Source organism: Xenopus laevis, chromosome 9_10S, assembly GCF_017654675.1.
Source record: "Xenopus laevis strain J_2021 chromosome 9_10S, Xenopus_laevis_v10.1, whole genome shotgun sequence".
NCBI classification, from domain to species: domain Eukaryota; kingdom Metazoa; phylum Chordata; class Amphibia; order Anura; family Pipidae; genus Xenopus; species Xenopus laevis.
This window is the reverse complement of record NC_054388.1, coordinates 105,326,389-105,344,380: the sequence shown is the minus strand read 5'-3', so window position 1 is coordinate 105,344,380 and position 17,992 is coordinate 105,326,389. Positions and strand designations below refer to the sequence as shown.

The window sequence follows — 17,992 nt, the reverse complement described above, 5'->3', positions numbered from 1 at the left end:
CACACTCTGCTCCCAAGTAGAGCAGTCACGTGGTGCAGTGAACGTGTGTGACGTTTATGACGGCGAACGCTGCGGTACAGATCCCGGAAGTAGCTTCTGTCAGGCTATTGGAGTCCTTTAGACATGGCGGCGTCCTTCAGTGGGGTGCTGCAGCTCACTGATCTGGATGATTTTATCGGCCCTTCGCAGGTCAGTGATCTCGGGGCGATTGAAGAATTGGCAGAGGAATGAGACGGGTTACAGGAAGGGCGTGTTAGATCATTTAGGAGCAATGGAGTGGCGTAAAGGGGTGGTTCGCCGTTAAGTAATTTATAGTATGTTATAGAATGACTAATTCCCAGCAGTTTTATTTTCAATTGGTCTTCCTTGTTTATTTCTTATATTTTTTTGATTTGCCTTTTGCTTTTGACTGCGGCTTTCAAATGGGGGGGTCACTGACCCCATCTACAAGCAAATGCTCTGTAAGGCGACACCTTTTTTATTACTGATTGTTATTACTACTTTTTATTACTGATCCTTCTATTCAGGCCTATCCTATTCATATTCCAGTCTCTTATTCCAATCAGTGAATGGTTGCTAGGGGAATTTGGACCCTAGCAACCAGATTACTGAAATTGCAAACTGGAGAGCTTCTGAATAACTCATAAACCACAAATAATAAAACATGAAAACTAATTACAAATGGTCTCAGAATATCCCTCTCTACATCATACTAAAGGTTCATTTAAAGGTGTAGAACACCTTTAAGCAGAATGCTGGGAACTGCAGTTCAGTAATAGTTAAAGAACCACAGTCCTTTTCAATAGTTTGTGGGGGGATGGTAGATTGCTACTTAATTAATCCCTGGAATGTCTGCCCTGGTATTGGCTGGGAGTAACTGGGGAAAGGCAGTGGTGATGGGTGTAAAGTGGCTGTTCTCCTGCTCTGGGTGATTAGAGGGACATTGGCCCCAGCTCTGGGGCCCTTCATCTCAGTGCCATAAGCATTGTAGGGCTCTGTAAGAATCAAGGTAAGGGTTGTAGGGATTCTTCACCTTTTAGATAACTTTTAGTATGATGCAGAGAGTGATATTCTGAGATAATTTGCAATTGGTTTTCATTTTTTATTATTTGAGGTATTTTTGAGTTTATCCAGCAGCTCTTCAGTTTGCATTTTAAGCAATCTGGTAGCTAGGGTCCAAATTCCCCTAGCAACCATGCACTGGTTTGAATAAGAGACTGGAATATGAATAGGAGAAAGATGAGGATTAAAAGGAGCAATAACAATACATCTGTTGCCTTTTTAGAAGGGGTCAGCGACGCCCATTCGAAAGCTTCAAAGAGTCGGAAGAAAAAGACAAATAACTTTAAAACTATACGAAATAAATAATGAAAACCAAATGAAAAGTTGCTTAAAATTGACTATTCTATAACATACAAACATAAAAGTTACCTTAAATGTGAACCACCCCCTTTAAGCAGCCTGATGCCCTCTCAGCACTTTCACTGGCCTGAGCACCCCCCCCCCAGTCGAATTCTGGGATATATAGTGCAAAAATATTATTACAGCCTTTCCACATAACAGTAACATCAGTGCTGGGTGTTCCCTCAGACACAGAGAGCACAGTCATCCCTAACATGAGTTGTCTCCTGGTTGTAGTTCTACTCCTGGTTAGATAGATAATGTCAGCACTGGGCCCGCCCAATCAGATTGCACCGTGCAAATTGCTTTGCCATGTGCCTCATGCACTGGAAAGATAACACGTGGCCGTGCGCTTGAGTATTGGGGTATTTATCTCTCTACCATACCCGAATGCCAGGAGTTTGTATGTTCTCTCCATGTGTGAGTTTTCTCCCACACTCCAAACACACACTGACACGTTCATTGGCTCCTGATAAAACTGGCCCTAGTGAGTGTAAATGGAATGGGGACCTTAGATTGTAAGCTCCACTGGGACAGGGACTGCTGGGAATGATGTATAATCTCCATAGAACGCCGTAGAATACGTCCACAATTAAAATCAATATTTATAATACCGCTATGGGATCCGTCATCCGGAAACCCGTTCTCCAGAAAAGATCCAAATTACGGTAATGCTGTCTCCCATCGACTCAATTTTATCCAAATAATCGGAATATTTACAAAAAGGATTTCCTTTTTCTCTGTAATAATAAAACAGTCGCTTGTACTTGATCCCAACTAAGATATAATTGATCCTTATTGGAGGCAAAACCAGCCTATTGGCTTTATTTAATGTTTACATGATTTTCTAGTAGACTTAAAGTGCTCTTTCACCTTTTAAGTTAACTTTGAGTATGATGTAGAGAGGGATATTCTGAGACAATTTGCAATTGGCTTTCATTTTTTATTATTTGTGGGTTTTGAGTTATTTAGCTTTTTATTCCGCAGCTCTGCAGTTTCAGCCATCTGATGGCTAGGGTCTTAATTACCCTAGTAACCATGCATTGATTTGATTACGTGACTGGAATATGAATAGGAGAGGCCTGAATAGAAAGATGAGTAATAAAAAGTAGCAATAACAATACATTTATAGCCTTGCTGAGATTTGGTTTTAAATGGGGTCAGGGACCCCCTTTTGAAAGCTGGAAAGGGTCAGAAGAAAAATGCAAGTAATTAAAAAATAAAAACTGAGCCGAGGTACCTAATTTTACCTCCAAAAACTGGGAAAGCTTATTGACTCGAGTATAAGCCGAGGGTGAGAAATGCAGCAGCTTCTGGTAAGTTTCAATCTAGTTTTTGGATGACTATTCTTAGGCGCCGGCTACTATTCTTAGGCGCCGGCTACTATTCTAAGGTGCCGGCGAATATTCTTAGGCCGTTTTTGCGCTTGACCCGAGTATAAGCCGAGGTAGAGTTTTTCAGCATATTTTGGGGGCTGAAAAACTCGGCTTATACTCGAGTATATACGGTAATGACGACAAATTGAAAAACTGTTTAGAAATAGCCATTCTATACCATACTAAAAGTTAATTTACTGACCCCATCTACAAGCAAACGCTCTGTAAGGCGACACATTTATTGTTATTGCTACTTTTTATTACTGATCCTTCTATTCAGGCCTCTCCTATTCATATTCCAGTCTCTTATTCCAATCAGTGCATGGTTGCTAGGTGAATGTGGACCCTAGCAACCAGATTACTGAAACTGCAAACCGGAGAGCTGCTGAATAAAAAGCTAATTCATAAACCACAAATAATAAAACATGAAAACTAATTACAAATGGTCTCAGAATATCCCTCTCTACATCATACTAAAGGTTCATTTAAAGGTGTAGAACCCCTTTAAGCAGAATGCTGGGAACTGCAGTTCAGTAGTAGTTAAAGAACCACAGTCCTTTTCAATAGTTTGTGGGGGGATGGTAGATTGCTACTTAATTAATCCCTGGAATGTCTGCTTTGGGATTGGCTGGGAGTTACTGGGGAAACGCAGTGGTGATGGGTGTAAAGTGGCTGTTCTCCTGCTCTGGGTGATTAGAGGGACATTGGCCCCAGCTCTGGGGCCCTTCATCTCAGTGCCATAAGCATTTTAGGGCTCTGTAAGAATCAAGGTAAGGGTTATAGGGATTGTTCACCTTTGAGATAACTTTAAGTATGATGCAGAGAGTGATATCCTGAGATAATTTGCAATTGGTTTTCATTTTTTATTATTTGAGGTATTTTTGAGTTTATCCAGCAGCTCATCAGTTTGCATTTTAAGCAATCTGGTAGCTAGGGTCCAAATTTCCCCAGCAACCATGCACTGGTTTGAATAAGAGACTGGAATATGAATAGGAGAAAGATGAGGAATAAAAAGTAGCAATAACAATACATCTGTTGCCTTTTTAGAAGGGGTCTACTCCTGGCTAGATAGAAGGAGGTAGAGTTTTTCAGCATATTTTGGGGGCTGAAAAACTCGGCTTATACTCGAGTATATATGGTAATGACGACAAATTGAAAAACTGTTTAGAAATAGCCATTCTATACCATACTAAAAGTTAATTTACAGGTGAACCACCTCTTTAAGGTATGAAGATCCAAATTACGGAAAGATCCATTATCCAGAAAGCCCCAGGTCCAGAGCATTCTGGATAACCGGTCCCATACCTGTATTATAAATAAAGCATAATAATACTGCAATGCAGGCAACTTGGATTAAAAATACACTTGTTTATTTATTGTTATTCCATTTCTTGCTCAGGAGTGCATCAAGCCAATCAAGGTTGAGAAGAAGGCGGGGAGAGCCACAGCTAAGATCCAAATTGAAGATGATGGAAGTTACGTTCAGATTAATCAAGTGAGTGTTTGAAATTGGTTCACATGCATTTATATTTAAACACATTAGCCAATGCCTGCCATCCTATGGATTTAAGGGCAAATAAAGCTTGATTTGTGGGGTGGGGGGCAATATGTTAAGCACTTTTCACTGAATCCAGTTGCTAATTGTTTTTACCTAGGCCAGTGGTTAAGTCTGCACTGCCATGGTGTCCCTAGGGCAGACTGAGACTAACACACACGTAGTACAGTTTACTCTACAGTCCAAGTCTGCCAAGAGGCAGCACTGCATCAGTTTATGCCTGGGATGTTGAATCTTTTCTAAAAGGAGCACCAGTCCAGTGAAAAAGGGGTTTGATTACATGGGGTTCCTAAAATAGTGGCTCCAATTAAATGGCTTTCCTTGTCCTTTAAATGCTATGTATATTAATGGGATTATTAATTAAAGAAAAAGGAAAGGCTAAAATTAAGTAAGCTTTATCAGAAAGGTCTATATAAATACACCAGTAAACCCTCAAAGTAATGCTGCTCTGAGTCCTCTGTCAAAAGAAACAGCACATTTCTTTCCTTCTATTGTGTACTCATGGGCTTCTGTATCAGACTTCCTGTTTTCAGCTTAAACCTCCAGGGCTTGGGCTTGAGCATGCTCAGTTTGCTCCTCTCTCTCCCCTTTCCCCTCTCCCTCCTCCTCTCCCTGCTGTCTGAGCCCCGAGTTATGATTGAGCAAGAAGTGATGTCACACCAAGCTAATACTGCAGCTGCTATCCTAAACAACTTCTAGAGATGTTTATTTAGGTATGGTAAAGCATTCTATGGAATAAATATAGTGTTATAGCTTGCACTATTGTGGCTAATCTATTGGCAATAATCTGTTTAGGTAGCTTTCCTTCTCCTTTAAAGACCGAATGCCAAAAATTAGTAAAATTCAAGTTTTTTTTTTTTGGACTATAAAATCCAAATTTTTAGTGGGAAAAAGAAACCTCTAATTTTTCGACATTTATTATATCCCGAGGATGAAAAAACTTGTATTTAAGTCAAGGGGAGAAGTCCAGAAGATATCCTGATCTGTGCTGGGTTTCGTGCAATAATCCAAAGATTTTTGGGCAAAATTAAATTTTTTCGAGTTTTTTCCCACACAGGAAACTTTTGGGAAAAATGTATTGATAAATAAGGGGATATTTTATGACTTTTCGGTGGAAAATCCAAAAACTTTGTACCATTCGAATTTTCGTACGAGTTTTTTCCCGTACAGGGAAAACGTATTGATGAATAAGGGGAAAAAACCCGTGCTGATTTGGTCGTGGAGTCGATTGCAGAGAATAATGAGGGGGTTTGATAGTAAAACCCCTTAAATGTCTGTAGCATGTCTATTCATCTGATGCCTCGTGCCATTCTGCCCTGGATATTATGTCTCTGTATATCACATGTTCTCAGCATTCTATCTTGCTCTTTCTAACCATTTTAGCCCCTCGTGTTCCTCATTCAGTCTCTAGCACTGGCATCTTTGCAATCTCATGTTAATGAGCGTCTCTCCATGCTGTATGTTCCATTGAGAGCTGAGTGTATTGTAGCAAAGTGTAACCAAGCTGGACGTGAGCAGTGGAAGAGGCAGCTCTAGTCATCCAGGACATTTGAACATTCCCAAAGATGGACAGACTTGTAGCCAATCAGCATTAGCTTTTTCATAAAAAGTGACAAGTTCTTTCTCAATAGGAAGGAGCTGCCCGGAGGTTGGAGAAAGCAAAGATCACTCTTAATGACTGTCTGGCCTGCAGCGGCTGTGTGACATCAGCAGAAACCATCCTCATCACTCAGCAGAGCCACGAGGAGCTCTACAAGATTCTAAAGCAAAATAAAGTGAGTAACTTGCCCTCTGTAAGATGAAGTCTATTATTAAATCATTTTCCACCTCGTATGTCAAAAGACAATGGGGTTTATATTAAACACTAGGCAAATTTGCCCATTGGCAGTAACCCATGGCAACCAATCAAACGCTTGCATTCATAGTAAAACCAGCCGCTGGCTGCTACAGGTTACTGCCCATGAGCAAATTTGCCCAGTGTTTATAAATGAGCCCCACTATGTAAGTTGGTTATCAGATCAGATGATTTCACCATGGCGGCTACAGTTACACTTCGTATCTTTCTTTTTGTCCCCAGGCAGAGGATCCGTCGGAACACAAAGTGGTGGTGGTTTCTGTGTCCCCACAGTCATGGGCTTCTCTGGCTGCAAGATTTAACCTGAGCATTCAGGACACTGCACAGAAATTAACTTCATTCTTCAAACAGTTAGGTAGTAACTTCTACTCCCTTAATCCTCACTAACTCAGTGATTGGCTGAGCAGGGCTTACACCCAGTAACTCAGTGATTGGCTGAGCAGGGCTTACACCCAGTAACTCAGTGATTGGCTGTGCAAGGTTTACACCCAGTAACTCAGTGATTGGCTAAACAGAGCTTACAACCAGTAACCCAGTGATTGGCTGAGCAGGGCTTACACCCAGTAACCCAGTGATTGGCTGAGCAGGGCTTACACCCAGTAACTCAGTGATTGGCTAAACAGTGCTTACACCCAGTAACCCAGTGATTGGCTGAGCAGGGCTTACACCCAGTAACTCAGTGATTGGCTGAGCAGGGCTTACACCCAGTAACTCAGTGATTGGCTGAGCAGGGCTTACACCCAGTAACTCAGTGATTGGCTGAGCAGGGCTTACAACCAGTAACTCAGTGATTGGCTGAGCAGGGCTTACACCCAGTAACTCAGTGATTGGCTAAACAGGGCTTACACCCAGTAACTCAGTGATTGGCTGAGCAGGGCTTACACCCAGTAACTCAGTGATTGGCTAAACAGGGCTTACACCCAGTAACTCAGTGATTGGCTGAGCAGGGCTTACAGCCAGTAACTCAGTGATTGGCTAAACAGGGCTTACACCCAGTAACTCAGTGTTTGGCTGAGCAGGGCTTACACCCAGTAACTCAGTGATTGGCTGAGCAGGGCTTACACCCAGTAACTCAGTGATTGGCTAAACAGGGCTTACACCCAGTAACTCAGTGTTTGGCTGAGCAGGGCTTACAGCCAGTAACTCAGTGATTGGATGAGCAGGGCTTCCGCTCAGCTTGGAGCTTGTATCACCTATTTATTATGCTTGAGGCTAATTGGCTTCCTAAATCATATTTTGTACCCTCTAGGAGTCCACCATGTGTTTGACACCACCTTCTCCAGGAACTTCAGCCTGTTGGAGAGTCAGCGAGAGTTTATACAGAGATTTAAAAGACAGAAGGAGGATAAAAAATCCTTACCCATGCTGGCATCGGCCTGCCCAGGTACTCAGATGGCTATTCTCAGATGAGAATAGAGCAAGTGTTTTCACAACTTATATTTACTTATGGTGATCCATTTCGGGTTTAACACTCACCATAAACTGCTTGTCGCTGACATGCTTAGCCTATATACCCACTTTTTATATCTTTTTATGTTGCCATATTTTGCCAGGCAACTGTTCTATGAATATGGCAGTATAAAATTTCTTTGTAGCATCAGTTCTTCTAGAATCTAAGGCATAAGTTGCAAATATGAGACTAGCCCTCAAAGCACACTTTAAATAAGTAAAAAAGAAGTATTTTATAGAAACACTACTATAGTTTATATAAACAAGCTGCTGTGTAGCCATGGGGGCAGCCATTCAAGCACAGGATACACAGTAGATAACGGATAAGTACTACTATAGTTTATATAAACAAGCTGCTGTGTAGCAATGGCGGAAATTGAGAAAAAGCTATATGGCACAGATTAAATAGTGGATAACAGATAACACCATTATTTCTACAGAGCTTATCTGCTGCGTAACCTGAGCCTTTCTCCTTTGAATGGCTGCCCCCATGGCTACACAGCAGCTTATTTATATAAACAATAGTAGAGTTTATGAAGCAAACACAGCAGTTTTACCAGTGCAGAGCAACACTGCATTATATTTGTATTACCTAAAACATTTTAATATTTTGATGTTACAGTTCCTTTAAGGAACAACAGCAGCTAAAGGGGTCCTAATGGTATTCAACAATAAAAGATTCCTTGAACCCACCACCGCTGTAGGGGATCACACTCGGCTTGTGCTTTGCAACAATAGCTTTTCAGTGCAGCATCCCCTAAAAAAGCAAATGCAGTCGTTTACTCCAAAGTACTCTGGGGGTACATCTGAACATAGCAGACAATAGTGTTAAATATTCTGGATATCTCTGTTGTCAGTTTAGCACCTCCTAGTGGTGGCTGCAGCTCCAACTCTAGAGTCGCTGCTGTGTAGTTCTGCTAACTCACTCATTAATAACCTGCTTGTGTTAGCAAACCTGCACGTCTTTGACCGCTCAATATAACCCCTCAGGTCAACATTTATTTCATGTGTACAATTTGCTGTCGTTTCCTGTGAGTTGGTCCATGGATTCAAACTGCTATTGCCTGTCCTTTCTTTCTTTCCCCTAGGCTGGATCTGTTATGCTGAGAAAACCCATGGCAGCTTCATTCTCCCATATATCAGCAGCACAAAGTCTCCCCAGCAAGTCATGGGATCGCTGGTGAAAAGCCATTTTGCAAAAGAAAAGGTGACAACATGTTCAGGTTACATCCTTGTAGTGTTCCTTAAAGGGATTCTGTTATGATCTTTGTGGTGTCGTTTTTATTACTAAATGACACTGTTTACACTGCAAATAATTCACTCTACAATATAAAATGTAATTCCTAACCCAAAAAGTGTATTTTTTTTAGTTGTAATATTGGTGTGTAGGTGCATCTCAGGTCATTTTGCCTGGTCATGTGCTTTCAGAAAGAGCCAGCACTTTAGGATGGAACTGCTTTCTGGCAGGCTGTTGTTTCTCCTATTCAATGTAACTGAATGTGTCTCAGTGTGACCTGGATTTTACTATTGAGTGCTGTTCTTAGATCTACCAGGCAGCTGTTATCTTGTGTTAGGGAGCTGCTATCTGGTTAAGTTGCTATTGTTCTGTTGTTAGGCTGCTGGGGGGGGGGGTGATATCACTCCCAACTTGCAGTAAAGAGTGACTGAAGTTTATCAGAGCACAATTCATATGACAGAGGGCAGCTGGGAAACTGACAATATGTCTAGCCCCATGTCGGATTTCAAAATTAAATATAAAAAAATCTGTTTGCTCTTTTGAAAAAGAAGACTGCTGGAGCAGCACTATTAACTGATGCATTTAAAAAAAAAACACGTTTTCCATTGACCGTATCCCTTTATGTGAGTAAATCTCTTTCCAGGTTCATGTTCTCTCCCTTGTTTCTCTGATGCCCGTAGAGCCTGAAGCCCAACCAGATCTACCACGTGACAGTCATGCCTTGTTACGACAAGAAACTGGAGGCCTCTAGGCCGGACTTCTACAATGAAGAGTATGAGACCCGGGATGTAGACTGTGTGATCACCACTGGTTGGTTACTCTTCTGTATCTCTCACTAGTACTGCTGAATTCTTGCTACTGGCTTGCTTCTCTGGGACACTGGGCTTCTGCCATAGCACTTTACTTTTAATCTTATAGGGGAGGTGCTGAGGATGCTGGAACAAGAGGGGCTGTCTTTATCTGATGTGGACCCATCTCCACTCGATACCTTGTAAGTATTATTAAGATCAATACTATGAGGAAAGGCAATGTTTTCTTTCCTGCTGGTGCTTTGCTATGTTTGTTACTGTGCAGTTTAAAGGAACAGTTCCTGCTTTTCAGCTCTCTAACTCTGAGTTAGTCAGCGACTTGAAGGGGGGGCCACATGGGACATAACTGTTCATTGAGTTTGTAATTGATCCTCAGCATTCAGCTCAGATTCAAAAGCAACAGTTATGTCCCATGTGCCCCCCCCCCTCAAGTCATTGATTGGTTACTGGCTGATAACCAATCAGCAGAAACCAAGAGAGCTGAAAAGCAGGAAGTAGTGTTCAGGCTATTATGTTACACATCCAGTCACTCCAGCCTTTATACATTACATTTTTGGCTAACTATCTATATTAGAAACATTTTTTATTTTGCACAGCCTATCTATTTATCCAATTTTTATTTTTACACTGAACTGTTCCTTTAATAGAATAGGGCTAATAATAAAATCTGCATGTAGAGTCCTGCAGCGGGTCAGGTACCCGTGGGTTACCCGCAAAAAAACCAGGCACCTGGAGGGTAGGATTTTCAGGTGCGGGTCTGCGGGTTGGGTTGTGAGTCTCATCTAAATTTCTTATCTTATGTAATATTGTCTATATTTTACTCCTTTAAGTTTTACAAAACTTGTTTCTGTCCCCGCCCACTTTTGATGACGTTACTTTCAGTTTGCAGCAACATCACTTCCTGTTTGATGGTAGTCGGCGGGTCAGGTTGTGGTTAAGGCAGTTGCGGGTCCGGGTCGGGTTACGGATCAAAGTGGGTAAAAATGTGGGTTGCGGTTCAGGTCACGGGCAGCGGGTCTGGGTCTTACAAAATGGTTCCTCGCAGGACTCTTGGCTAAATCTACAGCTGGTAGGTGTGATTCTGCATCAAGTACACTAGGTGGCAGTAAGGCTCCCTAACCCTTAAATATTCATTTTATTCTAAATTTCACTCCTTCACCAATTCACAAATCTAGTCCGATTTCTGTTATTTGGATGTAAACTCTGGAGAAATGGAAATAATGGAAATAAATTCTGCATTTTATAGTAGTGGAAGCCAAAAAAAAGGTATAAAAGAAGGGAAAACTTTTTAAATCTGGAGATTTCTTGTCTCTGGGTTTCTTGTCTTGAGGGTGTTTTTTGTACTGAATTATGGGCTGGACAAATCGTACTATTTCTGTGTTCCAATTCTTTTTGGACAGGTTGAGCAGTGAGGCACAAGAGGAGCCAAAGGGACACCAGGGTGGTGGATCAGGGGGGTACCTGGAGCATGTGTTCAGACACGCAGCACACGAGCTCTTTGGTCTTCATGTGGATACAATTGTTTACAAACCCTTAAAGTAAGTACAATGTTTCCTGTATTTATCTGTGTGTTCTATCTACTGGCTCCTAGAAATGTCTGTGGGCCACACTGGGTTCGCACGTATCGTTTGTACAATGAGTGAGACCAGGCCTTTTCTGTTTTTCATTCGTGGCACTCCATGTGAGGCTGAACTCTCTCAAAATTGTTGCTGGAGAGATGCATGTTGGATGCCCCTGATTTCTATAGTTTGGGGGTCCTTTTTCTCAATGGGCCACCTCTCTTAAAGGGGAAGGAAACCTAGGTGGCGCAAAAACCCTCCCCTCCCGTGTGTTGCCCACCCTCCCTCCTCCCCCCTGGCCTACCCGTCCCGCTGGGCAAATGCCCCTAACTTGTTACTTACCCTTCTGCGCAGGTCCAGTCCAGGGAGTTCACAGACGACATCTTCTTCCACGCGATCTTCTTCCTGCTGTGAACGGCGTTTTGGCGCATGCGCAGTAGGATCATTTCGCCTGTACGGATCTACTGCGCATGCGCCAAAAGTCACCCGCATGCGCAGTAGATCGTACCGGCGAAATGATCCTACTGCGCATGCGTCATTCAAAGCAGGAAGAAGATCGCATGGAAGAAGATGTCGTCTGTGAACTCCCTGGACTGGACCTGCGCAGAAGGGTAAGTAACAAGTTAGGGGCATTTGCCCAGCGGGACGGGTAGGCCAGGGGGGAGGAGGGAGGGTGGGCAACAAATGGGAGGGGGGGGGGTTTTGCGCCAACAAGGTTTCCTTCCCCTTTAAAGGATAAGAGAATGTAAAATTGATGCTATTCTAAGCACTTTTGTAATGTACATTCATTATTTATTTTGTTTTTATTGCAAGATATTAAGGGATCTATTGTTACAATGAATTAATTTTGTTACAACAGCGCCACCTGCTGGTCAGTTTCCCACCAGTCTGACCACCAAGTAGTCAAGGAAGTTGTCAGGAGAAAGAAAGAGGCTGCTCTGATGCACCAAATCCTGTATTTGGTACATCCCTAATTTAAACGTATTGGGGAAAAACTCAATGAAATCGAGTGCAAATCCAAATCATGATTTTTTTTTACCCCCGAATTGCTCCGAATTTTTACCCGAAATAGTCAGATTTTCAGGCTAATTCCTGCGCAGAACCACAGAAAATTCCAAACAGGATAGTGACCATTGACTTATATACAACCTCGGCAGGTCTGAGATGCCGGATTTTTGGATCCAGACTTTTTGCATCCTCGAGGTATAAAAAATCATGAAAAATTCAAGGTTCTTTTTCCACTAAAAAAAAAAAAAACTAAAATTTTTCGAGTTTTTAGAATTCTGACTTTGATAAATAACCCCCTTAAAGTTAAAGGAAAACTATACCCCCAAATTGAACACTTAAGCAACAGATGGTTTACATCATATTAAGTTACATATTAAAGAATCTTACCAAACTGGAATATATATTGAAGTAAATATTGCCCTTTTACATCTCTTGCCTTGAACCACCATTTAGTGATGGTCTGTGTGCTGCCTCAGAGATCACCTGACCAGAAATACTGCAGCTCTTACTGTAACAGGAAGAAGTGTGGAAGCAAAAGACACAACTCTGTCTGTTAATTGGCTCATGTGACCTAACATGTATGGTTTGTTTGTGTGCACCGTGAATCATAGGATCCCAGGGGGCGGCCCTTATTTTTTAAATTGGCAATTTTCTATTTACGATTACCCAATGGCACATACTACTAAAGAAGTATATTATGAAAATGGTTTATTAACATGAAGCAGGGTTTTACACATGAGCTGTTTTATGCAATATCTTTTTATAGAGACCTACATTGTTTGGGAGGTATAGTTTTCCTTTAACTTAATGGTGAGCCACCCCTTTAACCAGGGGCCAACTAAATGTATGTGAGGCTTTGTTCCTCTTGAAAAGGAGGGGGTGTAATCATTCATTGTGTAACCCGTTTCATATTGGAGACACTGTCCCTTCGAGAACTCTTTCCTTTACTGCTTCCCGTTAGGAACAAGGACTTCCAGGAAGTGACTCTTGAAAAAGACGGCGATGTTGTGTTAAACTTTGCTCTGGCCTACGGCTTCCGGAACATTCAGAACCTGGTGCAGAAGCTGAAACGCGGCCGCTCCCCGTATCACTATGTCGAGGTGATGGCCTGCCCCTCAGGTAATTCACTTATTGCATTGTCTGGGGTCACATGGAGCTGCCATACCCACCAAACCCTGATTTAGAATAGAATAGCGCAGCCCTGTATCTTTTTATTGTTTTTGTATTTTTTTAAGATTTTATTTTTCAGTTTTCAAAACATAAAAACAAACGGTTAGAAACAACAAAAAGAGGGAAGGGAGAGAAGAAAGAAGACAGAGCGAGGCAATTGCAGCCCTGTATCTTTATCCCACACCCGCTCGGCTAGAAGATTTCATTTCATTACCAGTCTTTGCCAGGGAGAGGCTCATTATCCTTTTGGAAGACATTTAGCGGCAGATTTATCGAATTTCGAATTCATGGGAGTTTTTAAAAACTCCCCTAAACTCCCATAAATTCTAACTAATTAAAAAAAAAATTTGTTTAATACATTTCAAACTCGGACGAATGGAATCGACCCGAAAACTCGAATCGAATTCGATTGGAGTTTTAAAAACTCGATTTGAGTTTTTTTTCTGAAAAAACCTCTTGTCAGGAAGGCTGCAAACAACTCTAAATTGACCCCTGGACGTCTCCCATTGACTAAAACAGTCATTTGGCAGGTTTTAGGTGGGGATTTCAAACTCTTAAAGGGCCAGAGTATGATAAACCTTGAACATTTAATTAGATATTTAAAAAAAAACTCGAATCAAATTTTAACAATTCCCTAGTGGAATTTGACCGTTTTGGCCATAAGAAAATCTCTAAATTTTCAATTTGACCCTTGATAAATCTGCCCATTTTTACTTTTACATTTATACTGATAACTTACAATAACTATTGGGACCAATACTCTTTATTTTTGACCGTAGGGGGAGCTTCTCATTTAAGTACGGTGGGATTGCCTCTGATCTGGAATCCTTAAAGGAGACATAGGATAAATGAAAAAACCCTAATTGTGTAGGCAATTATAAGTAATATAAGGTGTTGCTTTTACACGGTGCTAAAAATAAATTTTATCTTTAAATATTGCCCCTTTATTGGCGCTCCCTATAGATGTTCTCTAGTCCCTGTCGGTGTTTCAAGTGAGAGGTGGGTGTGTCCTAATGGTCCCTGCCAGAAGCACAGTAGGGGGGACAGCCAATCACAACCCTGCAGTCACACAAGCACAGACAGGCTTCAGTTCCCTATCAGGTCCTGCTAGCTGCTGATTGGTTCCTGTCCTACAGTGCAGTGAGCTGAGTGCACAGCCTGGGAATTCAGGGAGCAGGAAGTGGAAGAGAAGGGAGGGATTATTAGGGTTTTTGCAGAAATATTCAATAAATCAGCCTGAAATGCTACTTTTTTAAGAACAATTCTTCTATATCTAAATGAGTATAATGCACTGGTACATTCTTATTGTTCACAAAAATGTCTCCTTTAATATCCAGAGGATTGTTACCCTGCACAGTACCAATGCCCACGCATGTTTCTGTTTATTGATTGGACAGCTAATCTCTGAAAGAATTGGCCAATAATATGCAAGTAGCTTCGACACTAATCCAGGAATCTCTAAACCAGAACTCACCTCTGTCCCTGAGCAACAAGTTCCCTGTGAGTTGTAGTTTGACAATAGCAGGAGATCGTGGCCCTGAATGAATCTTATCTGCTTGTGTTTAGGTTGTTTGAATGGCGGGGGTCAGATCAAGGCAGAGGGAGAAGTCGGTAAGGATTTACTGCAGAGGGTAGAAGAGCTGTACAACTCGATGAGGAGCGAGCGGCCGGAGGAATGGAAACAAGTCACACAGATCTACAGAGATTGGCTGCAAGGCTGTGATTCGCCCAGGGCCAGACAAGTTCTGCACACGCAGTACCACGAGGTGGAGAAAATAAACAGTGGACTGACCATCAAATGGTGACGAGGTTATGGCGGAACAGCACCTTCATCATCTCATGAGGAGCTTGACTCTAAAGGAACAGTTCAGCGTAAAAATAAAAACTGGGTAAATAAATAGGCTGTGCAAATTAAAACATATTTCTAATATAGTTAGTTAGTCAATAATGTAATGTATAAAGGCTGGAGTGACTGGATGTGTAACATAATAGCCAGAACACTACTTCCTGCTTTTCAGCTCTCTAACTCTGAGTTAGTCAGTGACTATAAGGGGGGCCACATGGGACATAACTGTTCAGTGAGTTTGTAATTGATCCTCAGCATTCAGCTCAGATTCAAAAGCAACAGTTATGACCCATGTGCCCCCACCTCAAGTCACCGATTGGTTACTGTCTGGTAACCAATCAGTGGAAACCAAGAGAGCTGAAAAGCAGGAAGTAATGTTCTGGCTATTATGTTACACATCCACTCACTCCAGCCTTTATACATTACATTTTTGGCTAACTAACTATATTGCAGATATCTTAAAGAGTTTGAGTTGGGGCGAGAGGCTCAACTGTTGCATTCCCGCTACAATTCAGTCCAGCACCCTCTTCTCCTGCCACCAAAGGGTTAAATTATGTTTCCTATCTCCTTATCGACCGTGTGCAATGATTTTATTCTGTTTTTTGTTTTGTTTGTAAATTTAAAAAAAAATCTATATAAGATTGTACCTGCATGGAGTGGCTCCCTCTGCGCAAGTTTCCTCCCCTCCATCGCAGTGGCATAAGTCCCCCTGTGCTGGTTTATTGTCACAATGATTACTCGTGACTTTGCAGGGAAGTATTGAGGATTATGGGATGTTAAGACGAGGGCATATTTGGCAAAATAAGATCCAGTGTAGTGTGAAACCTTTTATAGAAGCCAAGGAAAGACCTGCAGCAGGAATATTATCACAATAACTGCTCCCCCCCCCCCCGAGACCCTGTGCCAGCACTTTGTTTCACTGAAAAACACTCCAGTCTGTTCTAGTGAGAAACTGGCACCCTGCAGTGATTAAATGGCATGTAAAGGCAAAAAAATAAAATCCCATTTTTACTGTCTTTAATGAAAAAGAAACCTATCTCCAATATACTTTAATTAAAAAATGTGTACTGTTTTTATAATAAACCTGACTGTATGCAGTGAAATTCTCCCTTCATTTACTGCTGTGGATAGGAATTGTCAGACGGTCCCTAACTGCTCTGCAGGGAAACAATCATACTTATGAACAGCAGGGGGAGCCCCCACTTCCCAGCCATGCAGAACTCAAGCAGCTTTGTTTGTTTCCCTGTAGAGCAGTCGGCGACTGTGTAGAGATTTGTATTGGATTTTATTTTTGCCTTTACATCCCCTTTACTGTTTCCAACTCCAGCTGCAGGACAAAGATCATGGAGCCAGATTTAAACAGATAAACTGGGATTCTATTTGGAGGATTATTTTGCTGCAGCCACTGGTTCTGCAGAGTTGGAGAAAGTTTGTATTAAACAATATAAAAACTATAAAATCCACATTAGATTACATGACAACACAGGACCCAGTGCAGTCTGTATATTCTGATTATTAATCAGTCTTGTTGTATCGGCTTCTGGCAGATATTATTTGACTTCTGCTGTTTTGATAATTTGATGATCCCTAAGCAGCCCAGACCACACTGAGCATGTGCACAGTCTTGGTCTTGCAAAGATGTATAACAAAGTTACAAGATGGTGACCCCCTGTAGCCAACTTTGAAAGCATAAATCATTTGTTTGATTAGGCTTGTGGTGCAGTAAGTTTATGTTTATGTTTAGTATTTAAAATACAGCATTTCTAGCCTTATTGTATTTTACACTTTACTTCTCCTTACATGGTCAGATTGGCCTACCACAGTACCGCAGATCTCCCCAAGAACTAGTGGAACTCAGCCTAGAACTTCCCATCTGTCTGGGACCATATACCATTTGGCACTATCTGTATCATGCTGTGGGCTAGGTTGTTAGGTTCCCTGGTGGTCAAAGAGGAATTAAGTAACAAAACCCAAGATGGATTCAGGGTTATCCCAGAGAAGGGTGACTGAAAAGGAGACATTGACTTGCATTTGGTTAGAATGGCTCCATGGAATGTACCATTGCTTTGACTGGAGTTCAAAGCCCCAGACTCAGTGAGCTCTATCATGTCATAGAAGCAGCCAATGCTCATGTTAAGGCTGTTTTAAAAAAGTTTACAAAACAAAACCAAAGTCTGGACATATAAGAATAATAGAAAATTATTACAATATTTACATTATTTGCAAAAAGAAACTAGAAGAATGAGTCCAAGAGAAATCCACGTTCATCCAATATTTCTCAATAACACTTTTTTTCTGGATATCATTAATCTTAATAAAACTTATTTACTCTTACATCCCCTTTACTGTTTCCAACTCCAGCTGCAGGGACAAAGATCATGGAGCCAGATTTAAACAGATAAACTGGGATTCTATTTGGAGGATTATTTTGCTGCAGCCACTGGTTCTGCAGAGTTGGAGAAAGTTTGTATTAAACAATACAGAAACTATAAAATCCACATTAGATTACATGACAACACAGGACCCAGTGCAGTCTGTATATTCTGATTATTAATCAGTCTTGTTGTATCGGCTTCTGGCAGATATTATTTGACTTGTGCTGTTTTAATAATTTAAGACGATCCCTAAGCAGCTCAAACCACACTGAGCATGTGCACAGTCTTGGTCTTGCAAAGATGTATAACTAAAGCTGGCCATACACAGGGAGATTCGCTCGTTTGGCGATGT

The 17,992-nt window shown here is 41.5% G+C and overlaps 1 protein-coding gene across 1 annotated transcript; it reads left to right on the top strand.

Annotated features, from left to right (window-relative positions):
• Positions 1–15,370, top strand: ciao3.S (cytosolic iron-sulfur assembly component 3 S homeolog). The gene is made up of 11 exons (XM_018239308.2): positions 1–189; positions 4,177–4,272; positions 5,964–6,107; positions 6,410–6,542; positions 7,437–7,571; positions 8,725–8,843; positions 9,554–9,683; positions 9,792–9,864; positions 11,083–11,220; positions 13,211–13,368; positions 14,986–15,370. The coding sequence occupies exons 1-11, from the start codon at positions 124–126 to the stop codon at positions 15,222–15,224; spliced, it is 1,431 nt and encodes a 476-aa protein (XP_018094797.1). The 5' UTR covers positions 1–123; the 3' UTR covers positions 15,225–15,370.
• The last annotated feature ends 2,622 nt before the right edge of the window (positions 15,371–17,992 follow it).

What these genes read in the sequence shown, in the direction of transcription:
- ciao3.S (XM_018239308.2), top strand. Translation starts at nt 124, where the DNA reads ATGGCGGCGTCCTTCAGTGGGGTGCTGCAGCTCACTGATCTGGATGAT. An exon ending in TTCATTCTTCAAACAGTTAG is followed by an intron (nt 6,543 to 7,436) that starts GTAGTAACTTCT and finishes TGTACCCTCTAG; the next exon opens with GAGTCCACCATGTGTTTGAC. An exon ending in ATTGTTTACAAACCCTTAAA is followed by an intron (nt 11,221 to 13,210) that starts GTAAGTACAATG and finishes GCTTCCCGTTAG; the next exon opens with GAACAAGGACTTCCAGGAAG.